The sequence below is a fragment of the Trachinotus anak genome, unplaced genomic scaffold (genome assembly GCF_046630095.1).
Source record: "Trachinotus anak isolate AG129_WGS33_773 ecotype Australia unplaced genomic scaffold, CSIRO_AGI_Tana_v1 ptg000012l, whole genome shotgun sequence".
Taxonomy (NCBI): domain Eukaryota; kingdom Metazoa; phylum Chordata; class Actinopteri; order Carangiformes; family Carangidae; genus Trachinotus; species Trachinotus anak.
In genome coordinates this window covers 3340297-3365748 of record NW_027273863.1, presented here as the reverse complement: position 1 = coordinate 3365748, position 25452 = coordinate 3340297, and the positions used below count along the sequence as shown (strand labels likewise).

Here is a 25452-nt window from a genome sequence, read left to right as displayed (position 1 = left end):
TTTTCTGACAGTGCACATTCAGCGATGTTGGAGTAAAACCTTTAGAAAACAGGATGCCCACCTCCGCACTGAATGCAGTGCCATGGCTTAAAACCACCTCCCAACCACCTATTCTCTTTGCCAGTCGCTTTCATTAGTACTGTCACTGTGTGTCTCTTGTAAAAATTTGAGTCTCACTTCTTCAAACACAACAGCCCTTTTTTTTAACTTCTCTGGCCCCATTGACATTTAAACTCCTGTTGGGAGCAGTAGTAGGAGCAAATGTTTGGTTGTCAGCTAATTATTAACAATTACCGAAATAATAATCAATATTCATAAAGTCATTATTAAAATGTAATAACATTGGGGCACCACACTGTCACCAGGGACCTACAGTCAAACTATAATGTTAGTCTCAAAAGCGTTTACTAATAAGTGTCAATATTTGAAATATTAACATTTATAAAGCAAACACTGAAGGCTGAATTTCAAGCGCTGACTGTCCCAACCAGCTGTTATCACTGCAAACATGCACAAATAATCACAGACAGCAACTGTTTAAATTAGAAGAAGGGATTATTAACAAATGTAACATTAATGGCAATCAATATTACCTTTAATCAATAAACTCTTACTACAGCTACGTTAAAAAACTAACACTATATTGAACAATCAAGGGAATTGGTAGGCAATACGTGTATGCGTGTATGTTTGTCCGTATGTGTGTGATAGGACAAGTACGTGGGTACGTGTGTGTGTGTACACATGTGTGAGCACGTATGTGCACGGGTGTGTAGAGGGTGGCCAAAACCACGTAGGTGGAGTCTAAAATGGCATGGGATTTAACAAAGGTCGTGAGGGACAAAGGAAATGGGGCATGACCTCTTGCGTGCTTTTAGTGGAAAGATGGCGTGGACTTAATCCAGGTTGTTGCCACGCTATCCAAGCACAAAACGGTTTGTGTGTATATGCAGGTGTGTGTGTGTGTTAGTGGGGAAAGGAAGAGAAAGAAAGAGAGAACTGCAGAACCTGAACAACAGGGTTCTGTCAGCCACTGAGAGGTCAAGCAAACGCTTCCCTTACCACACAGTAACACGGCGGGCGAGTTAACACTCGTCGGGCCTGATACTGGTCATTCAACCGGTTAAGGAATGAGTTTGCCAGCTCGCTCATGGTAGTGAGGATGTGCGACACCAAAGTGTATAAATACTACAGCTAAATTCCGAACACCCAAAATAAATAAAAGAACAATAGCAAGTTTCCAATTCAGCAGAGCAACATGGAATGTGCAAATGCTAGTGGCTAATGTTCATTTAAAACAACAAAACAACAGTGAGCAATAAGAACAAAGAATAATGATAAACACTCCGCGTCAACCAAGAGAAGTCGCCACCACTCACCACCATGGGATCAGACGCCAACTGGTCAGACAAAAGCCTGGCCAGAGAAACAAACACAGTCCCCTAAAAACTAAAGAACCCTACAAGACACAGCACCAACACTTAACACAACTACACCAAGATGAAAAACCTCAATGTTTTCACTCACAAACGCTCTGACAATGCTCAGCATGCTCCACTCACTCAGAGAGAGAGAGAGCGAGAGAGAGAGAGAGAGGGAGGGAGGGAGGGAGAGAGAGAGACAGAAATGGGAGGGGGGGGTAGAGAGAGAAAGAGAGAGAGTGGGAGAGAGAGGGACAGAGAGAGAAGGAGAGAGTGTAGGAAGACAGCCATCTCTCCCAGAGCAGGCTCACAGAGGGAGAGCACTGCTGACAGAGACACAGAGAAAATAAACAGAACTAACCTGAACTCACTGATTGCTGCTGGACACAGCATCACTTCTGTGGAAGTGTGAGGGACGAAGGGAAAGACTGATAACAAAACTGGAGTACAGCAGAGATAACAGGACAGGAGACAACAAAAGTAGGACATCATTGCAAACATTTCAGAGGAACGTCCAGACAACGAGAGAGACTGGAGAGGACAACTGCAAAGACAAAAACTATAACTGGGTCAAAAACCAAGAGAAATGTCAAGGCCATCTTTAACTCTTGTCCTCTATAAATGAAAGAAGAGAAGCAGACAAAAAACCAGAGAGACAGTAAGAAGAGCAGTAGGAGGAGAGAGCGACTTGAAACAAGAAGAAAGCAGGGCTGAAGGAAAAAGAGGGACTAGCAAAGGAGGAACCCAGACTAACCCTGGAGTCTCTAACCAGTGCTCTGTTCAACCCAGCAGGGAAGATGTCCAAGCCCTCCTCCAATCTGGGTCGACCCAGTTCAGCAGGGTCTAAGAGCCCCAGCTTGAGAAGGGAGCTGCAGGGTAATCGCTCATGCATGTTGCGGATCGGAGAGAGGCTAATGAGGGCGGGCAGTGAGGGGAACCTGGTGCAGAGACCCATTCCAGCCCGGAGCCAGAGCCACACTTCCTCAGCTGGATTGGGGCAAAAATCGAATGGGCAGACCCAAGCTCAAGCCCTGGAGGACAAACCCTCTGAGCATGCAGGAAGTAACTCCAACAAAGGTAAAGTGCCTCTCTGTGGCTCGCTGAATAATCATGGTTAACCAAACATAACACAGTAATCCAACATTAACCATCGTAACCTAACACTGTCATACAACATTGACCATTGTAACCTAACATAACACTGTGATACATAAACCATCATAAAGTAACATAATACTGTGACAGAGACATGAATTAATTAACCATCATAATGTAACTTAACACAGTGATACAACATTAACCGTCGTAACATTACCATTGTAACCTAACTGTAACCATCATACTATAACATAACACTGTGATACAACATTTATCATTGTAATGTAACTTAAGACAGTGATACAACATTAACCGTCATAACATAAAACTGTGATACGACATTAACCATTGTAACCTAACACTGTGATACAACATTAAACATCGTAACCCCAACGTTACATTGTCATACAACATTAGCCATCATAACATAACCTAACACTGTGATAGAACATTAACCATCGTAACACAACATAACACTGTGATACAAAATTAACCATCATAAGCTAACATAACACTGTGACACAACATTAACCATCGTAACCTAAAACTGTGATACAACATTAATCCTCGTAACTTAACATAACACTGTGGTACAGTATTAACCATTGTAACCTAACACTGTGATATGACATTAACTATTATAACATAACAGCACTGTGATACAAAATTAACCATTGTAACATAACTGAGAAGGAGCCTCTAGGTGACCTCAAAGGGACTTTTGGACTGTTTTGACTTTTCTACGTCTCTTAGCCTGTGTTTATCTGTTTCATGTCCATCTGTCTATGGCTTGTTGGTGATCTGTATCTGCAATGTCTTTGATCCCATTCAAAGGGCCTCCTGCACTATTTCAGTGGCTCTCAGCTCCCCAGACAAAACTGTTTTGTGTTGCGCTGTATAAGGAACAAGGTGTAATTGTGTCAGGGAGTATTTATTGTGTCAGGAATATCTTAACAGTACCTCTCACTTTCCATGATGAACAGTGCTCTTAAGGTAGGATTCATTTTTCAACCAGCAGAGGGATGTTAGAGATGGTTTAGAAACAGAAACACACTAATTATTTTAAATTGAAAATTATATCAAACCTGTATGAGCAGTGGAACATTTCTCAGACTGTTTTTCAGCAGACACACATAATTTCATCAGCCCCACAAAACAGTGATGTTACATGTTCATGACAAGTTTGAATCTTCACCTTTAATGTTTTAATTAGACAGTTGTGGAGACTGAAGTGTTGACACACAGGGAAGAGGCAAGTGAAGTACAGGTGGAATAACTAATGTTCAGGCAAGTTAACAAGAAACAAAACTCAGGTCATCCAGACTCAGGTGATCCAAACTCTGCTGATCCAGACTCAGAATTGTTGTCCAGAGTGTACCATTCTTTGTTTATAGCTTACAAACCCACACTATGACTCCATGATTGCACAATACACAAGCATCATTTCCTGTCAAGGTCATGCAATTTCTAACAAAGGAAATACTGAGATACACACGAGCAGCTGAGTTTCACCTCGTTGTTTCTCAGAGGAAATAATTCTAATCAGTCAGATGATCAAGTTTTTACAGACTGAAGACCAAGCTCCCATTAGACAGAGCCTGTGTGTGTGTGTGTGTGTGTCTGTGTGTGTCTGTGTATGTATGCATAAGTACACCATTCTCTTTCAGAGGACCTTTCTGAGATGCTTTATAATGAGGCTACATGAGTAAGTCATATGTTCATACTTTACTACATGTATGAATCAGGATGAACTCATGCTTGAATTAAAACACAACAGATCACGACAGAGCCCCCCCCCCCCCCCCCCCCCCCAATCTCAGCTGCCTGAGGATGCAGATGAGTGAGCAAGCTTCATCACTGCCCATTTCAGCGATAAAGGATGAAAAGTTCTCTTGTCAAGTCTAAGAGTGTCTGTGTCCCAGTCAGCTGACATTGAGACTTCATTATTTTCATCCATCCAACAGGAAACTCCTGGTGTCTATTGCTTTCTATGAGAAGAAACAAATTAAACAAAGGAGCTGATGTCTCAGAAGTATTCATGTGTTCACCTCAGTCCTTCACATGAAATGTGATGGAGGGAGGGTTAGAGAGCTGAGGAGAGCTAAGGAGGGCTGAGGAGAGCTGAGGAAGGCTGAGGAGAACTGGGGAGGGATGAGGAGAGCTGAGGAGGGAAGAGGAGGGCTGAGGAGAGCTGAGGCCTCCACACAGTAGAGTTTAAACAACACAGCTCTCTCATCAAACTGAAATAAAACTCATTTTTGATGAGGAATTATCTTACAGGACATGTCACTGCTGTGTTCGGTCAAAATCGTACTGAAAACAAAGGGATGTGATGAATCGCAGGGTCATCAAATCACATCTGAGCAGATCAAGGATCAGCTGACAAACATCCTCAGGACGAAGGTTCAAACATCAACTCTGAAAATCATGTCTGTATTGTGGGTTGATTTTAAATTCAACAGCAGCTGAAAGACAGCTCCTCCTCACACAGGAGTCACTGTCTCCTGTGTGAGCAGGAGTTAAACTCAGACAGGTCTTTGTGATCAGTTTGAATCTGACTCTTTTCCCTGCAGCTTCAGGTTCCTTCTGTCCTCCTCGTATCCGTGTTGAAGATGTCCTCCTCCTCCTACATTACCTCCTCCTCCTCTATTCTCCTCCTCCTCTGTTCTTCTCTGTTTTTTAAAAACATTATCAGTCACAGCCCAAGTACTGATCCAGTTCAAAGTCTTTATCCAGCCCAGTACAGATCACAAATCCAGAAGGGTTCTTGTCCTGCCTGGTTTATTAAAGATACGTCAGGACATGACTTGTGTGGACTTTCGATAGCTAAGTAACCCAGAATGCATCAGAGATTCTGATCCAGGATCAAAGCAGTGACAGATGTTGTCCTAGGGCTGTTACTATATGGCTTCATGAAGTTCTGATATGGTTTCAGGTGAAACAGTGACCATCTAGATTCTGAATCCATCAGTTTATCTAAATAACATCTGTTTGAAAAATATACCACAAACATAAATATTTATACAGAAAAATGAACAGAGCAGTGTGGTTCATTAGATTCATGATATACACCTGGTGGTGGTGGTGTGATGGTGTGGGGATCATTTTGGGCCTTAATACCAATCAGTCCTGGTCTGAATGTCTCATTCTGTCTGAGTGTTGTTGTTGACCATGTTCATCCTTCATGGCCACAGTTCACCATCTTCTAATGGCTAGTTCCTGTAGAATAATGCACCATGTCACAAACTGGTTTCATCAACATCACACTGAGTCCAGTTCAGTCTCAGACCTGGATCAAGCAGACCCATTTGGGATGAGGTAGAACAGGAGACCTGCAGCATGAATGTGATGCAGTCATGTCAACATGGAGCAGAGTCTCAGAGGAAAGTTTCAACATCTGGATCCAGGACCTGAAGACCTGAGGAGGTATTCCTAATAAAGTGATCACTGAGAGCATCTTCCCCAGGATGTCAGTTGTGGAGAGGCACTGTCTGGCATTTTAGCTTGGTTCAGAGTCACTGTTCCAACATTTTCTGTCTTATCATGAAGTATTTTGGGGAGTTGATTGATTTTCAGGACCCCCCCACCCCCCAGTGAGCCTTGGCAGCTACTTTTTGTTGCCTGCTTTAGTACTGTGTAATGTCTCAGGGTATTTTTCCTTTTATTTATCCGGAGGACAGCTTCTGTTTTTCAGGAAGGTTCTGTTCATGCAGCTGGATGCCAGTGTTGTTTATTAAACAGCGATGATGTGATGATGATGAAGAAAACTCCGCTGACACCGTCTTGCTTGTATATAAAAAGGTTTATTACAAAGAAGTCCAGCATCAAATCAAGCACCCTGGGTTGCCTGAGAGTGGAGTCGAAGCCAATATGAATCTCCTCTGAATAACTGCTCTAACTGTATGGTTGGTTATGGGTTGGTTGTTTTCATGAACCTAAGACAACGTATATGATCCATACCATAAAAGGCCTCATTCAGAGAGACAGTCATCTCCCAAAACCCCTAGACCTAAGACCAAAAAAGGCCACATTTTCCTAAACAGAGAAGCACCCATCTCCCAGTGTGTCCTCTGACCTGGAGCTCCTATCTAAACATACCAAACCCATAAAGTTACATATCCTATAGAACTTCAGATACTACACCAGTTCAACCCAAGCAGCTCCACTGGAGCATTTGTGGGTTAAGCTCACAGGCACAAAATGAAAAAAAATCTCTGAGTCTCTGTTTCCATTCTTTAACTTACTTAGCCCAGCAGGGTCTCACTCTCCGTTTCTGCTTCTCTGAGTCGCTGATCTGTTCAGACAGCAGCAGTGTGATTTCATCTTAGATGTCTTTCCATCCATCCAGTCCTCGCTCCTATCTGCTCCTATTCTGCACTAACCCCTGCAGCGTTTTCTGCATCCCCACACACCGCTGTCATCATGTTTCTATATTCCCTTCCATTCTTCTGTCTTACAGTCAGAGTCTGCTGCAGTGCAGCTGCTTGGTCTGCAAACATCTTCACAGTATATTTTTGATCATTCAAGCTCCATGTGGATCTCTGCAAATAAGACTCATGACACAGTTTCCACTGCTTAGTTTGGACCATGACCACGGTGATTATTTCTGTTTTAATACAAATAATTTAACTGACTGTGTCAGCAAACAGGAGAAAAGTGATTTCACTTTCAAAAGCATGTCAGTGGTTATATGAGGATGGAGATTTAAAGCTACATCCAGATGAGAAAATAGGACTATGGAACACTCTGGGTCCTAAACAGTCACTGTGGGGTAAGACGGAGGCATCAAATTGTTCATGTTCAGTGATTTTAGTGGAAGAGACAATGTCCAGATGCCTGTGTGTACTACAGTAATCATCACAGTTCCTCACCCTGTTACCTGAAGATGACTTTGTCAACTGTAGCGAATTGTATCTGCAGGTGTGGGCCGTTATGTCATGTTGTTTATGAGGAAAGACGCTGTGACACACTATAATATTCTCTCTGATTATTTCTGATTTGTGTGATCAAGATAAACCTCCATCTAAACAAACTACCTGCTCCAGTTCCTCAACAACTGGAACTCTATCAACAGGTCCTGACTCCTCACAGTCTTAAGCTGTAGTGTTTAATTAGACGGTTATGTATGGTTACACTCATCCTCCCAGAACTAAGTAAACAAAAAGCACACATCACCACAAACAACACTAGCCATTGTCTCAGACTGGCTCAGTGAATGTGACAAGACGGGAGCTCATGGAAATGTTGTGCTAAAGACAAACAATTTATTATAATTAAAGGTGAGACAAATAAGAAATGGGGTGTGGAAATCAGCCATGAAAGCTTCATGTGTGCTGTGGAGGTGTTGTATGTGCAAACAAAATAGATGATACCACCCTCTCATGTCAACCTGATGAGGTGGGCCATGACAACCTCCAACACAGTGGGAGGGGCGTCTCACCATTATGAAAATGCAGTTGACACTGGAACCTGGTGTCTGAATATTAATGTCTCTGTAGGTGAGGAGGAGGATTTTATAGGAGGTGATGAAGCTGATACTGGAGAGATGTGATGTCAGGACTGAAGCTGCAGCATTTTGGATCAGCTGGAGACTTTTCATTGAGTTATTAGGACGTCCTGATAATACAGAATTACAGTAGTTCAGTCTAGAGGGAACGAATGCATGAACCAGTTTTTCAGCTTTGTTTAGAGACAGGAAGTTTCTGATTTTCACAATAATACGCAGGCAGAAGAAGGCTGTCCTAGAGATGTTGGGCAGACCAGCATGTTGGTTCCTAATTTTTAAAAGGAGGCTGCACTCCAACAACCTTAGGTTCAGGAGAAGCTATGTGGATTTCACTGTGGTCACTGCAGACACAATTAATAAACATGATAGAAGTAGTTTGACAAATCTCTGGCATTGTACTGCAACTAATGAGAGACACATTTTAGCAGACAACACATTAATCTAAATATGAATGCTCTCAGAGAAATTGCAGCACAGCTGAAAGGTTCAGGCCATTTCTACACGAGTGACATGGCCTACTTTCTTCTTTCTAGTTCATTTCTGTCCAATAGCTCTCTCTTTGTTCCATGGTTCTGTCATGGTATTATGAACACATCATGGACGACATCATGCCATAAAAACAGGCCACATGCCAGATTTAATCCACAATCCAGTTAGAAAGATGTAAAAGTGCTGTGCTGTGTTCTAATGACAGGGAATCATGTCACTCTTTGTGATCCTCTGAACAGCATCAGCCTGAAAACAATGAACAGTGACAGCCTCTTTTCTTCCTTATGTCCATGTAGTTCAGCTGTGTACAATTATCTCTATGACAGTGTGGTGGAATTAGGGTATGGTGTGAATCGTTGTCAAGCCTGGTCTTCAGATAATCATGTCTGTTCTTTGATGGAGAGAATTGTTATGTTGTGGTCAGATTCACAAGAAGGATCCGCTGAACCATGACTCAAAAAGAGAGATGTCAGGAGATCAAGAAGAGATGCTTATGAAGCTGATCGGGTCTTATGAAGCTGATCGGGTCTGCTGATCGGAGTTCAGATCTTTATCAGTCCACAGAGAAACTGTCTCTGCATGGTCTAGGTTCAGGTTCAGGTTCAGGTCTAGAAGAGGGCTAAGTCCAGCTGAGAGACTCTAACAGCTCAAAACAAGATGATCAAAAGGAGCTGGTTCACATCTGTTCATGAGTCCAGCACACATCATGGAGCCTGGAGTCCTGTTACCTTGGAGACCAAAGAGGAAGCTGCTGCATCACTGACCTGAAGTTTGACTCACCACTACTGAAACATGGTGTTCTGATGAGACTGAGGCTGAACTTATGAAGAACATGCAGCTTTATGTGTGGTGTAAATAAAACCACCTCCCACAGGTGGAGCAGGTGGAGGAGAATCAGGATCTGGACCTGGACAGATCCACATCATGGTTTATCAAGGTCTCTTCAGGATCATGTCAGGGTGTCTGTCCACCTGCTGAAGCTCAGGAGAAGCTGCTGATGACCCTGAACATCAGAGTAAATCCACCTTCTGGAGTGGTCCAGTCTGAGTCCAGACCTGGATCCAGTAGACCTGCTGTAGACTGAGCTCCTGAGCTGAAGCAGAAGACTGGTCTAGACCTCCTCCTGAAAAATAGAGCAGGTCTGATCAGCAGCTAGTGAAGATCAGGTTTCAGGTTCAACAGATATTAGATCTAAGGTTCACTAACCGTTTCCTCTGAGGAGGTTTAATGACTGAGTTCAGTAAAGACAAAAATATTATTATAACTGTCTGATATTAGAGAGACAGGCAGGGCAACTTGAGTGGAAGGCCTGGAGGCCATAGGGACAAACCAGCAGGAAGCTAGCAGAGGCAGAACAGACAGGCTTGTTTGGGAGGTCGAGCTGGAGGCCATCTTACAATTTCTTTAAATAAACTATGTATGGAAGAGCAGGCTGTACCTGCTACGGAGACTCAGGTCTTTTGGGGTGCAAGGGGCACTCCTGAAGATTTTTTACGACTCTGTGGTGGCTTCAGCCATCTTTATGGTGTGGTCTGCTAGGGCGGCAGCATCTCCACTGCTGACAGAAGGAGACTGAACAGGCTGATCAGGAAGGCCAGCTCTGTTCTGGGATGCCCCCTGGACTCAGTGGAGGTAGTGGGCGACAGGAAAATGGTGGTGAAGCTATCATCCCTGTTGGAGAACACCTCCCACCCCATGCAGGAGACTCTGATAGCACTGAGCAGCTCCTACAGTGACAGGCTGCTGCACCCACAGTGTGAGAAGGAGAGATACTGCAAGTCTTTCCTTCCAGCTGCTGTCAGACTTTACAACAAACACTGTACTCAGTAACCACACACACACCAGAAACTGACTACTCACTCACCATCATAACAACCTCACGCATCTGTGCAATATCCCACAAACACTGCCACTGTTGTTGTAAATATGTAATTTTTTGTATCTATATATTTTGTATATTGTTATATTGTTATTATTTATCTTTCCTAAATATTTGTTATTGCAGTTTCTTGCAGCTTTCCGGTCCTCTGCACTACCACTTGCTGCTGTAAAACTGTGAATTTCCCCACTGTGGAACTAATAAAGGCTATCTTATCTTATCTTTTCTTATGAAGATTCACTACAGCAGAAGTAAGAACCCATAGGACAAAGATGGTTGATAGACAAACTGTTGGTCATTTTATGAGATTTATTGACAGCAGGAAAAATATGGTGAGGATATTATTCTGTATAACACATACTGCAATACTGTGCTGTAGCTGTAGTAATGGAGGATGTAATGAGAAAATATGAAATATGATCTCAGATTAAATTATCAAACACTGGTGACTTTTTTTCACTATAAAATACAGCTGGGTCATCAGCTGATAATATGATGCTTGTCTGACTAACTGGCTTATTGACTGAATGATGTTTGACTGACTGACTGATTAATGACTGACTGACTGACTGATTCACATTTTGAGCCAAATATTCACACTCTGATGCCAAGTACAGTGAAGAGCTGAGTTTTACCTCCAGGCTTCATCTGAACTAGATCAATCAGATCTGCTTTGTCAACGAGGGACAAAACAGGGGGAGAAGTGAGTGCATGGAGAGAGAGAGAGAGAGAGAGAGAGGGGGACAGAGACAAAGACAGATTTTTTGATTTTTCAACTCTCTTTAACCAAAAAAATTAAATCGTAAAGCACAACACGGGGAAAAAGAAAATGTCACACTCAAAAAAAAAAGGTAAAAATAATATTATTATACAGGCATGTATACAAATACATACACATACACACACACATATATATACATATATGTATATATATAGACACCTATACATATAGGCCTACCTACACACACATACATATATCAGAATCAGAATCAGAATCAGTTTTATTGCCAAGTATGTTTTCACATACAAGGAATTTTTTCTGGTGATTGGTGCAATTGATCAGCAACAGTGGGGCTCTCTAGCCTTGTTGATAAGGCTAATAGCAGATGGGAAGAAGCTATTTTTGTGGCGAGAGGTTTTGGTCCTGAAGGACCGCAGCCTCCTGCCAGAGGGGAGTGTCACAAAGAGTTTGTGTCCAGGGTGGGAGGAGTATATATATACACATGTATACATACATTTACATATCTAACAGAAATTAGGGTTACACATTCACCCACACACACACACCCTCCCCCACCCACGTACACAGACACACACCCACCCATAATCACTAAACCAACAACCGTCCAAAGAGCAGCTTCTCTTCTTGAACAGAACACAGAACCTCATTCACACACCAGACCCTCTGAAATGACTCTACATCCTTCATCATGCTGTAGTAGTTAAAGTCAATGTTTAACCTGATGAACAGCCATCTTGGCCTGACCCAGAAGGAAGTTTAACAGTTGACATTTGTGTTTGTCTTTCTGCCTGTATTTGCAGCCAAGGATGTGTGTATTAAAAACCTCTGCCTACAGATTAAACAGCCTCTGTAGCAGCAGGAACATACCCTGCAGCCTGCTGCAGTCCAGGAAACAGTGAAACACAGTTTCTTTGATGGAGCAGAATGGACACCTTTCATCTACACCTGGAATTAAAACACACGCAAAGGCATTGACAGTAACAACTCCATGTAGAACACTCCACTGTAAGTCTCCAACCCTTTTAGTTAACGGTTGTACAGTGTTCTCCATGAGGGGCCCACATCTGGACCTAGACCCGAGTGGATCAGGTGTGTGGTGTGACAGCCTGACCCTTCAGTTTGTCTTTGTTAATCACCCTGACCAGGAGTTTGTACATCATTTTCCCTCCTGTGTCAGAGAGACGTATGGGTCCTGATACACCGTGCTCTAGAAACCAGCCAGGACAGTCTTTAAAGTCCACGAACAGGCTCTCTACAGGGAAAAGGTCTGTGGACCTCAAGAGACCCTCAGACTGGGACACCATGACGGAGCGTTCTTTTGAGGAGAGCTGGTCCATCCAGACTTTCAGCATGTTTCTGATGAGCCTCACTGAGGAGACCCCGACAGCAAAGCAAAGAGCAGCAGCATTGTCCATGTGTGGTCCACGCAGGTCCAACACGTGTCCCAGAGTGGTGACGTTAGCAGCCAGGAACTTCTCTGAAACAGAAGGTCCCACGGCCTGGCTCACATTAAAATGAGTCCCAAACACAACAGGTTCTTTTAAAATCCAGAAGAGCGAGTTCCAGCACTGCAGTCTCTCTTTTTTAAAAAGTCCCCAGATTTTAAAAAGACTCTAAAATCCTGGAAGGTCTCTAAGTCTGTGGTTCCTCAGGTCCATTAAAAACAAGGATTTCTCCAGTCCCAGTCCCCCGCAATGAGCCAGGACAGCATGGGCTGTGGTCCTTCACACCAGGTCTGTAGGTCCAGTCAGCAGCCTCTGTATGAACTGTAGCCAGAACGCAGCTCCCCTGCTGGCCAGGAGAATGAGTCCCTGAACCCTTCCTCTTTGGGAAGAAAGAAGACACTCTGTGAAACCCAGCGCAGGCAGTCCCAGAAACAGTCCACAATAAGGGCTTGGGCTTTAGCCAGCAGGGTCACAGGAGCGTCACACAGGACAGATGGTGCCACAATATGGAAGCTACCTATTAATTATGAAAACATGACCTCTAAAATACATTTTGGATAAAATTCACTTCAACCTTTTGAGCCTCCCCTCCACAACATGTTCCCAGTTCTTTCCCACAGTGTCTTGGTCTCCCTGGTAAACCCCAAGATACTAGAACCCTCCTTTTTTCCAGGTGAGCCCACCAAGTAGTCTAACCTCCTGCAGCTCATCCCCCACTCTCAGGGCTTCACTTTTTCCCTAGTTGAATTTGGCAGAGGAGATCTCACCAAAACTCTGGACACTGCTGATTAAAAAGTTCATGTTGTCCTGGTTTTTGACAGCGACAATCACATTATGTTCGTACACAGACAATTTAAAAGCCAAATTAAAATGTGGGAGTTTAAAACCAGTGAGACCTGTTCTTAGTTTCTGCAGGATAGGCACTATTGCCAGGGAGTAGAGCATGCCTGAGAGAGGGCAGCCCTGCTTGACCCCCCTCTGCACTTTAAAAGGAGCAGCCAAACGCCGTTAACTTTAAGTACACTCTCAGTGTCTCCATACAAGGTCTGAATCTTAGCAATAAGACCTGAGCTGAACCCAAAACCCTCCAGCGTCTGCCAGAGATATGCAACCCGATCTAATGCCTTTTGCTGGTCTATGGAAATAACACCGAGTTCTATTCCTTATGAACTGGAGAGGTCCAAAATGTCCTGAATTAGATATTATCAGCCTGCCTGGTACACAAGTAAGTCTGGTCCACATTAACCCTAGAACACTAACGTTAAAATTAGTAACTAACGTCAGGTGAAAATCACCTGAACGCATGCCTCTTGAAAAAACCATAGATGGGAGGAGGGAAACAAACATACCATTAATGACATCCATGAGCAGCCTGAAGCTACCCAAGGACCCATGCAACTCAGACAGCAGCAACACAATGAAAATCACATGACAAGAATCGTGTGGGTGAAAATCACCCGACGTTAGTGTTCTCGGGTTAAAGACCTGCTCCATCACTTTCCTCAACCTGTTGGCTAAGACCTTGGAGAGGAGTTTGTAGTCAATACAGAGGAGGGCTACTGGTCGCCAGTTTCTCAGGTTCTGCAGGTCCCCTTTTTTTGGCAGGAGGGTGAGGACCGCTCTCCTGCAACTCAGGAGCAACCGGCCCTTCAGCAGTCTGTCCCTGAGGATGCTGAGCAGGTCCTCACCAATCACTGACCAGAAAGCCTTGTAGAAATCTGCGAGCAGACCATCCAGACCAGGAGATTTCCCAGGTTTTAGGCTCTGCAGCACCTCCAAAAGTTCCTGTGGGGAGATGTCGGCCTCCAGCTGTTTGTTTGTCCCTGCCGACACCTTTGGCAGACCAGTGAGGAAGGAAGAAAACAGCATATTCAGTTTCCTCATAGAAACCAGCTGCCCCCCCCCCAAAAAAAAAAAAAAACCTTGTCACCACACTACAGTGAAACAAGTGACAAACAAAATCACCAGGTAAAACAAGAAAGAAAAAGAAAAATACAGAACTAATGAGAGAAAAACTCTGACAAAGAGAGAGAGAGAGAGAGAGAGATGGTGGTGGAGAAAATTAAAAGAGAGCAGAAAAGAAATAATGACAGTAAAGAAATATAAAATCATTATTCTTTGTCACCTTCATCTCTTCTACTCCTCCTCCTCTTCTCCACCATCTCTACAGTCTTTACCCAGAGTCTCTGACCACAGTATGAGGAGCAAAAATGGCATCAGAACAAAGTGAAAGTGTCAGAAGACAAATTGTTTGTCTAAGGAAAGAGGATCTTTCTCAGAGTCACATCAGGGTTCCAGGGTAAGATGTAAAATAATAATAATAATAATAATAATAATAATAATAATAATAATAATAATAATAATAATAATAATAATAATATTTTCATTAGGCTCAGAAATACCAACAGTATTTGAAACAGTGGATGACTGGATAAAGTCCTGTTCACTGATGAATCCCAGTGTGAGATGATTAACAGTTACAGAAGTACCCTCACGTATGTGAGGAGACAAACAGGAGGGACCATGATACAGTGAAACCTGGTGGGGGGCAGATTCAGGTCTGGGGGTTTGATACCTACACTGAGCTGATTCCACCCTGACCAAGGAGAAGCACCATTCCATCCATCAGAGACATGCTCCACCCTCTGCTTTTGCAGGATTTTGCAGCAGGGTCATGACCCAGACACCCCTCAAAGCTTTGACGAACTACCTGAAGATCAAAGAAGACTAGGAGTCCAGACTGTCATGGACTTTCCTTCACAGTCACCTGACCTTAGCCAGCTGAATATTTATGAAGACACCTGAAGACTGAGAAAGCCGAGCACTCTGACACCACAAGAAGCTCTGTGGATCTTTGTCAGGTCATGGTGGGAGAACATCAGGATCCCTGCAACTTAAATTCATGTTGTCATTAAAGCAAAAGGGGGACGAGCCAAATACTCAGCTAATCTGAAAGTCATGTACATTTTTCAAAGATTCAACTTTTCAGTGATTTTCATTTACAATAAAAAATGTTGTGTTACATTTAAAATAAAAGCAAATTAGAAGTATCTTGTCTGGTGGTCTCACCTTTGGACCTCAATGTGAGTAATAAAGCTTAGCATAAATTCAATCAGGAGGACTCTCGTTTTATCCCTGTCTCACCCCTCTACATGTAATCTCCTGACTTCAAGTGTTCGGCAACAAATCAGATCTCACCACAATCTTAAGCAGCAAATCACATTGTCCTTGTCATACTTTAAAATCTGTTCTCCTCTCCTGCTGTCAGCTGTCATTTCAGTGCACGTCATATCTCTAACTTTTCCTCTGTTAGCAATAAAAGCTTTTCGTTAACACAAATGAAGTCTTTCTTCATTGAACTTCCTGTAGATTCCCCAGGTATGAGATGCTACAGGAAACATTCACTTGTGACTAAAACAAGATCAGTAGAGATACTGACTGGATTTGGACTGCAGGACTGTTGAGGACAACAGAGGACATTGATATCTGTGGTATCAAAGATGGCAGATGGCACACTGCTCTATGTTTGTTTCCTCTGTCTCTTTGACTATTATATTGAGGATGACGTCAACATTATGATTTCTCGTACTTTGAATAGTTTGTGCTCAGCAGTTGAGGAAGCTGAGGACATGTTAGGCTGCAGGGTCAACATGCAGACAAGATCTCACTGTTTGACCTTTACAGAAAAGTACTGAATGTGAGAACGTGCTCATGAGAAGTCTGAGTGTATGAAACAAAGCAGGGAGGATCAAACAGAGCTGGAGGTTCTCTTTATGAAAGGTCACTGTTGCCCACGAGAGGAAGCAGTCTGAGCTAAGTTATCATGTAATAATGTGACAGTGCAGTTGTCATTGTTGTATACTTAATAATTCAAACTGCACTGATGCTTTTTTTTTTGTGTGTGTCCTGTTCCTGTACCATAGGCAAGCAGTATGAGTGGTCCAGATGCTTTGTGTTGTTGGGGCAGATTTAATCTGCAAAGGAGGAGTAAGGGATACTCTTCCTGCTGCATATTTTAACTTTATCAAGACAACAGGGCCACATCAGGAATGAGAGTAGACAGGAAGAGGAAAACAGAGAGAATATAGAGAAAAAGAAAAAAGGGGGTGGAGAGACAGTGAAAAATAACTACAAGACCAACAACAATAACAGCAAAACAACCACAGTAACATTAACAATAACTAATCATATCCACATTTATAGACGCTCTCTAGTCATTAATCCTTAGACGCTCTGTGTGTGTGTGTGTGTGCGTGTGTGTATGAGGGGAGGGGTAGGTGTGTGTGTGTACGTATGTGTATGCGTTCATGTGTGTATGCATGCGTAAGTGTGTAACGATTTGTCATTGGATGTGGTGGGTAGTTGATGTGGGAACCACAGTAGCACTGCCCTCCCAGACCAAAGGCACAAGCAGCTGGAAACCAGGCCACCAAGGCCCCCAGCCGCCCCCCAGGGCCAGAGGACCCGAGGCAGCATGTCCCCACAACAGCCACATGCCAAACCAAAAGGTTGGCCCACGAGGGAATACACGTAGAGGAAGAGCAAACAGGAAGCCCCCCAGCCAGCCCACGACAACCAACCCCAGCGCAAGTCGAGCCCACACAGCACCTGAAGGCCTGCCCACACCCCCAGCGGAGAGCCCTCCACACACCGGAGAGGCCCCAACCCCCAGCCCCCCCCCCCCCCCCCCCCCCCCCCCCCCCCCCCAAACAGGGCAGACCCCAGCCCCAAACCCAATCCCCCAAATTCTCCGGTAGGGCGTGTGTGGGTGTGCATGTGTGAGTGAGTGAGTTGAGTGTGTTGGTGACTATGATGCATTAAAATTGGGTAAGCAGTCAGGCCATGGTTGCCCCAGCGCTAGTAGGTGATTGAGTCCTACCCACCCCTCCCTACCCCCAACAGTTGTAAACAGTGTGGATGACTAAGGTGTATTAAAATTGGGGAAGTGAAAGGGGCATGGATGCTCCACTGCTGGTAGACGTCAGAGTCTTACCTGCCCTATCCCACCCCCAAAGGCCCGAGTGTCGTGTGATATCTAATGTGCCCTGTCCCCGCACTGCCCCTCAAAGCCCTAGTGTCATGTGGAATGTAGTGTGTGGTACAGGGGAGCAACAAGGGCAGGTGAGACATGCCCCCCCATTTGATCAAATCAAATTTGTGTAGTCCATTTTAGGATATATTGTAGTCTATTGGCGAGTGTAAGTAATTGTAGAAATTTGGAAAATCCAAACTCCAGACCACCCTGATTTGGGGATTTTTGTAAAGGTTTTAGGGCTTATTGCGGTGTCTTAGATTTCCATTAAAATTTGGAGATTATGGAATCCAGTGATTTGAACCAAGCCTTAAGAGGATGAGTCGGGACCATTGAGAAAATGTAGTTGATTTTTGGCAAGATCATCATTTTGATTGTTGCTACTCTTCCCATAAGTGATATGGGCAGAGTACTCCACCGAGTGAAGTCGTCCTCTATTTTTTTAAGTAGGGGAATGTGATTTAACTGTGTCAGGTCTGATAGCTTGGTGGGAATCTTGATGCCCAGGTATCTGATTATTAAACCAGATTGTAGTGGAATAGTTGGGTTGTACTGGAAGTCAAAAGCTATGGGAAGGACAGTTGATTTGTTCCAAGATAGATGTTGAAGGGTATCATGGAGTTCAAAATCCTATACTGGCTGAGCTGAAGGTGCTGAAGGTGTAGTACCACGGATGCAGAGCCAGGGCTAATCTAAGGCTAACCTGAAGGCTAGGAGATGGAGATACAAGCCTTTTCTACCATCTATCCTCGTCAATGGTTAAATGGTGGTGGTTAAATGGAAACACTCCAACCGTTGTGTGGATGTAACCAGCTTCACTGCAGTGACAGTGACAGAGACTCCAGAGAAGTGAAAGAATGAAGGTGGAGGACTGGTTCTGCTGGTTTAACCCCGGTCATATCACTGTGAAGGAGAAGATCTGCTGTCAGGATACTGAACTGTTGACAGTCAGTCTTAGACTTTAGCTTTCTCACATGGTCACCATTATTATTTACATTCAACCAGGGGCAGAGCCTGCAGTCGCCTGTGATGTCATTCATGAGACTGTTGAGAGATCATTCATCACAATATCAGGTGATTTTTAATCATGTCCCCCTCCCCTCTCACCTGTCTGACTATGTTCATTATGTTGACTATCCCAAAGAGAAAATGAGACTCTTGATCTGTTATATGCAAACATCAAGAAGGCTCACACTGTTATAGCTCTACCACATCAGCTCAGACCATAATCTGTTTTTTCATCAGCCATCCTACAAACCCTGTGTATTGAGGCAGGCTGCAACCAGCTACGCATTCGGGACCTGGACCCTGGAGACCAGAGAGTCTCTAAGGGACAGTTCACAGATCTGAATGTACTGTTGGAGTCACACGCAGTGAATCATCAGTCATCAGTCAGTCAATCATCAGTCAGTCAAGTCAGCACTGGCTCCATTAAGAGGGCTATCAGTGGTTTTCCTCCAAAACAGTGGTTTTGGCTTGCACACCAATGCAAGCCAAAGATTTTTTGTGGGAATAATTAAGGCTTAAGGGTTAAGTTTGTTCAAAATATATAGTCGGGTTCGATTGTATTTTTCACTTTGCTGTGCTGGTGGTGCAGGGTGTCTATTAGGGGTTGGTGACACCAGAGGGTCAACTGAATAGTCAAACAACTTGTTTCTATCAGCTTCTAGTAATTGTTTATGACATTTTGTGGTGATTGTTGACCATATTTTTAAAATTAGACGCATATAAATACATATGTTTTATGTTTTTAATTATCTATTCAATTTACACCTATATACAATGTATGTTTAAGGGTATGTATTTTCAAAAATAGTCAGGTATATTTGTGATTTTTTTATTTCTTTGTGTCAATCAACTGCCTGTGGACATCTGACCATTATTCTTGGAGATATATGTAAAATTGCAGATCAGATGCATATCAAAGATATAAAGAAACATGGTTGTGCTTTTGTTCTACCTCGAGTGGAGGTATCTCAAAAGCAAGCCCTTTTTTTAGGAGATTCTTTCTTCTACTATACATTACCTGACAACCCAGGACTTTTCCATGATGAATTTGAACCTCTGACTTAGGAAATGTCTGTAGTTTAATATTCACTATAATGACTAAATGACTGATGACTGACTGACTGACTAACTGATAATTGACTGATAACTGACTGATGACTGACTGATGATTGATTGACTGACTGACTGACTGGTGACTGACTATATGATGATTGATTGATGAGTAACTGATGATTGACTGCTGATTGATTGACTGACTGACTGGTGACTGACTATATGATGATTGATTGATGAGTAACTGATGATTGACTGACTGACTGACTGAATGATGACTGATGACTGACTATTGACTGACTGACTGAGTGATGACAGGCTGACTGTTGACTGATGATGACTGATGACTGACTGATGATTTACTGAATGATGACTGACTGATGACTGATTGACTGACCAATGACTGATGACTGACTGTTGACTGACTGAGGACTGACTAACTGACTGACTGATGACTGACTGACTGATGATTGATTGACTGATGACTGAATGATGATTGACTGACTGAGGACTGACTGACTGATGATTGACTGTCCAACAGTGGGAGATCACTGCCTATAGAATCAGCTGAGAATGAACACTCCACATCCACAGGCTATGTTGTTGGGCTCAACAGTACAACAATAAGGTCCCCATCAGGGTGTAATGAAGCGGCCTATAGTGGTGCTATAATAGGGAAGAACCTTCAGAAGGCTCAATGATGCTCGCCTCTGCTATCTCTCTCTTATGTTCAGCCACAGCCTGCTTGGCAAAGGGTAGGCAACAGTGGCGGAGGTGGATGAGGCCTGCATCACTGGTGTCAATGTTCTGCTGTACCAGATGGGTGTGTACACAGTCCTCATCCTTGGCTGTGAAGATGTCAGCAAACAGATCAAGTAGCTCCCACAGCTAGTACTTTGCTCTGTTCCCAGGCCCTCACAACTCCTGTGGCACAGGTTGTGAACAGCTTGCTTGGTCTCAGCGGACAGCAGTGGTGACAGATATGACATGGAGAGCCCTTGGCTAGTGGTGATGATGCAGTGGATTCCCTAGGTGGTGGAGGCGATGCCATAGACCCCCTGGCTGGTGGCGGTGACACAGTGGAGGAAATCTCTGGCTGGTGGTGGCTACACAGTGGACCCCTGACTGGTGGTAACGATGCAGTGGCAAGTCGCAGCCCCTCTTCACCGGTGGTGTGGACTGCCAGGGCCTCTGAACCCAGGTAAAGGGTAGCTCTGGATACATCCACTGTGCCTTCCCGCCCAGCCAGCGAACCAGCACAATAATGCAGGCATCTTGTATGTTGCCTAACCAGAACTGGTGGTCAATGACGTGGCTGGCAACAGTCACCCTGAGAGATTTTTCCCTTTCCATGCTTGGTTATGCAAAGCATGGAGGGCTTCCAACCTCACGGTCTTGGGCCACCTGTAGCAAGTAGAGTCCCGGGCGAACCAAAGAAATGGTGGATCCAGTGTCCACCAGGGCTCTGCATGAGGTACAATTCAGATTGCAGTCAAGGTACAGTGCAGTAGCGTTCAATGTGGCCTGGCTCTCCACATCAGTAACAATCCTCTGTAGGCTGCCAGGCTGTTCCCCTGGTTCAACATTGTGGTCATTGGGGGGGGGTGTGGTGGTGATTTGGCGGGTCACCTCTCTATCATCACTCGTACTGTAGTCCACCCAACATATTCGGTGCCTTGTGCTGTGGGTGTGGTCTGCAGTGTTCAACCTGCTCTACTTTGGTCAGGGCTGCCGTCAAAGTGCATAGCCTTTGCTCTTGTAGTCATTCCAGCTGAAGCCACCAGACATAGGCTTGGAGAGCAAGCTCCTCCTGTGTTGTAGTGTCCAAGGTGGGGTATCAATGCTGTGTGTAAAGGCGGAGCTCTGCAGCGTAAGCACCTAGACTCTACCTCTCATCTTTTGAACTGACAAGCTGGTCTCAGGCATCATCAGCTTAACCATGACAGCCAAAACAATGCTCTATGGCCAGCCAGTTAAGCCACTTCACTGGTTGCAGTCATCCAAACCAAGGGCAACTTTTTCATCTTTTCCATCAATCATGCATTAAGCTGAGAGGCCAGCTGCACTTGGATGAGGACTCCATGTCACCTCTGTTACCCCCAACATTGTCTGCTGAGACCAAGCAAGCTGTTGACGACCTGTACTAGAGGAGTTGCGAAGGCCTAGAGGCAGAGCAGAAACGCCAGCAGCTGGAGCTACTGAAGCTGTTTGCTGACATCTTCTTTTTACCAGCAGCTGAGTAATCAACAGATGAGGCCTTCCCTCATTAACAAACAGACCAGTGGATTAAATCTAATAATGGTGTGAGCTGATAGCTGAGTGGTTAGGCTGCACACAGCGTAGACACTAATCCCTCAAGCAGGCAAGTCCCCAAGCTTGGGTCCTGGCCTGCCATCCCCTTCTCTCTGTCACTCTTTACTGGTTATTATTGGCAGTTAATCAGCAGAGTTGTCCTCCTCTTAAAATCAATGATTCACTGACACTCTTCAGCAGACACAGGGGATTTCAGAGTGGATGCATGGACATCCATGAGTGGATGCGACCTGAGCTGCATAACATTTGCCTGACTGTTTTCTCTGATAATTTAAATCCAGCTGCTCAGTGACTAAAAGCCTCATCTGGTTTTAATATATAGTTGAAAACGACCAAGGTGTAAAAAGTGTATCTTGAAATGTGGCTTAAAATAGGAATATGTCTTATGTCACAGAAACTAACAGTGATTCTTTGGCCGAGGTCCTCCCTAGTGGACCACTGTGTTCTATATAATTCAAATTATGTATATATATATATATATATACAGTCCTCCTCCCAACCTTCTACATCCATGCTGTGTTTTTATCCACGACCGAGCTCAGAGACAGTGAGGTGTGGACGGATAAGTCACCTCTGCTGTGAATTCAGGGGGTCATTTATTACTGTGCTATTATTGTGTTTGTGTGTGTGTGTGTGTGTGTGTGTGTTTGTTAGAGCCTGCAGTCATGTAAATGCCACACAGCTCTGCACGGCATCAGTCAAAGCAGCTGGAGCAGCAGCTGTCCTTCAGGCTGGATCACTGGCATTTAGACTGAGCTACTGATTAAACCACAGTTTTAGGATGTTGATTTGTGAGACACAGATGTATGGCAGCACCAATGGCTGTTTTTTCTCCACTGTGGAAGAACAACCATCACTGCACCAGCCTGATCTGGGCTCTATGGCAGAGGGTCCAAACGAAGCCTCTCCTCAGTGACAGCTAAAGCAGCTAAAGGACTCTGAGACTGAGAGAAACCAGATTCTCTGGTCTGATGAAACCAGGACTGAACTGTTTGGTCTCTGAGTCAGGTCTGGAAGAAACCTGGGCACAGGATCTCTGGAGCTCAGAGACCATCAGGGTCCTGGTCTCGTCTCTTCTCCCTGACATACCCTACATACTGTGTATCATACATTCTGTTCCTTGGTTAAGATTTGGACCTACATTATCCACTTTGCCTGTAAAGTCAGTTAAGATTGGCAGAGTGATATGATGTGAGGCCGTGAGGTGAAAGTAGTCAGTGTTCTGTTGTCCTGTGTTGGAAAAGTGGGTCAAGTAAGCAAGATGAAGCTGTCCCCGTGTTGTGCTCTGCCCATGACCTGAAATGATAATTGATTTAGTAGGGACTAAGTTTATAGTTAATACTATGAGTAGCCAGAGTTACACTACATATCAACATGCGAGACAGAGAAGGGTCTAAAGACTTTCTAAATGAACGGTATGTGTCCTTCTCACAGTCAGGTGAGACAGTCTTGTTTTGTCTAACTGATATATTTAACCCTTTAGGAAAGGTCATCCCAGCTTTTATCTCCTCCACTATTATTATGCTCTTTATTCTGGGGTCAGCAGGTGAACCATCCAAAGACTGAGGCTAAAACAAACTGCTCCTGTCAGGCTTTAACTCATTCAGCATCACTTTTACCTGTTCTAGTTATGTTCTGGTTATTCAGATCCTGGTTCACTGATTCCCGTCATCACGAACTTCAGACCAAAGAAATGTGTCCCTGTTCTCAAATCTACAACAAATCTTAGCAACCTTTGGTCAGTGAATCATAACACTTTTATCCTGAGGGCCTTCCATGCAACTCATGATCTGGACTTTGTTTATTACTGAAATTTGGATGAAATGTGGAGACAGCACTGTCTTGATTGAATTGTGTCCCACAAACTGTGGCTTTATCAGGGTGCCCAGGATTTCTGGTTGAGGAGGAGGCCTAGCTGCTGTTTCTTCTAAAAAGTTTAACTACTGCCTTGTGGATATTGGTAAGTTCAATACTTTTGAAGCATAGGTGTAGGTCAGACACCTAACAAGTCTACACTGGTTATCCATAGAGCACCAAATTGATTTTAAAATTCTTATTATTATTTATAAAGCACTACATGGACTGGCCCAATCTCAAATCTCTTAGCTACTGTCTCCACTGACCACAGTGAGATCACTGAGGTGAACTGACCAGCGCCTTCTTGCTGTCCCGAGATCTCGGTTTTAAACCAACCACCTTTGCAGTTGTGGCCCCCACCCTCCAGGACTGCCATCCCTTACTCATAAAAATTGCCATCTCACTGGCAGAGACACTCACTTGGACTGAGGGGTGAACTGATTAGTCTTTGGTGGTCAAATGTCATAGGTCAAGGTCACAGTCACCTCACAAAACATGATTATGGCTTTGTGAACATAATATCACCGTAACACCTTGAGGGAATTTCTTCAAATTGGTAAAAACATTCACCTGGACAAGGTCAAAGGTCAAGGTCACACAAACACACACACTGGCAGGCAGGCTTCAGAGGTGGTCAGATCACCTCCTCACACCCCCAGATTTCTTCAGACCTGTAGTCTTCAGACATTTATCAGACTTCACACGGGTCCCTCTGGAGACACAGGAAACACCTGGACACTGATAGCTGACAAGTCATTGTCATCCTGTATCATTTGACACACACAGATACACACAGACACACTAGACATTAGAGAGAGGATGTTTGTCAAATAAAAGGATTCACTAGTTTCTGTTGACTGTGACTGTACATGAGGGAAACATCACTGATCTGCTCGAAGATCATGGTTGGACATAACTGAAGCTCTGAGATTATCTATTAAGAAGGCTGCGAAATATAATTAAACAATTAGCTAAATAAGGAAAAATGTGTTAAAACACTGACAGTGCAGACAATCAGTCAATTAAAGTCCAAACTTATTTTGATAAAGATAAAAACAGGCCTGGGCTCCCAGGGGCCACAGCCATGTAATCAAGCTTTATTTTCCATGCACTGTATCAAATGAAAACGGCAGGCAGGAGTTTGGTTCTGATGAGAGGACAGTAGAGAATCACAGGACTGTCAGCCTCTCGTTCCTCCTCTAGAGCTGATGTGCAGTTTGAACTGAACTGAGACTCAATGAGGAAAAATTGTACCTTCAGAGTAAGAATTTAATTTCATCCTCTTCTGTCCTATATTCCTTCTTCCTTCTCCTTTTCTCTGTACTCCCACCTTGTTTCCTCTCTCCTTTCCTTTCTCATCCACTCAGATCCAGGAACCTCCTTGTCCAGAGTCTCCTCTTCTTCTTCTGCTGTGGACAGGAGCACTAGCAGAGACAGGAATCAATCGGAGGTGGAGAGAAAGAAGGAGGTGTTCCTGGACCACCTGAGGCAGAAGTATCCTCACCATGTTGCCATTATCATGGGACACCAGGACCACGTGGGGGAACAGGTGAGATTTGAAGCTGTGCTAGTGGAGTGCTGAGCAAAAACAATGTCCTATGGTGTCTTT

General features: G+C 44.0%; 1 protein-coding gene across 1 annotated transcript; it reads left to right on the top strand.

Annotated features, from left to right (window-relative positions):
* The first annotated feature begins 1713 nt into the window (after positions 1-1713).
* LOC139629075 (sickle tail protein-like) lies at positions 1714-25452 on the top strand. Its single transcript, XM_071491438.1, has 2 exons — positions 1714-2498; positions 25211-25452. The coding sequence occupies exons 1-2, from the start codon at positions 2219-2221 to the stop codon at positions 25423-25425; spliced, it is 495 nt and encodes a 164-aa protein (XP_071347539.1). The 5' UTR covers positions 1714-2218; the 3' UTR covers positions 25426-25452.

Bases quoted from the DNA above. Each gene is read 5' to 3' on its own strand.
- LOC139629075 (XM_071491438.1), top strand. From the start codon at position 2,219: ATGTCCAAGCCCTCCTCCAATCTGGGTCGACCCAGTTCAGCAGGGTCT. The intron at 2,499-25,210 runs GTAAAGTGCCTC...TCATCCACTCAG, and splicing joins AGGAAGTAACTCCAACAAAG to ATCCAGGAACCTCCTTGTCC.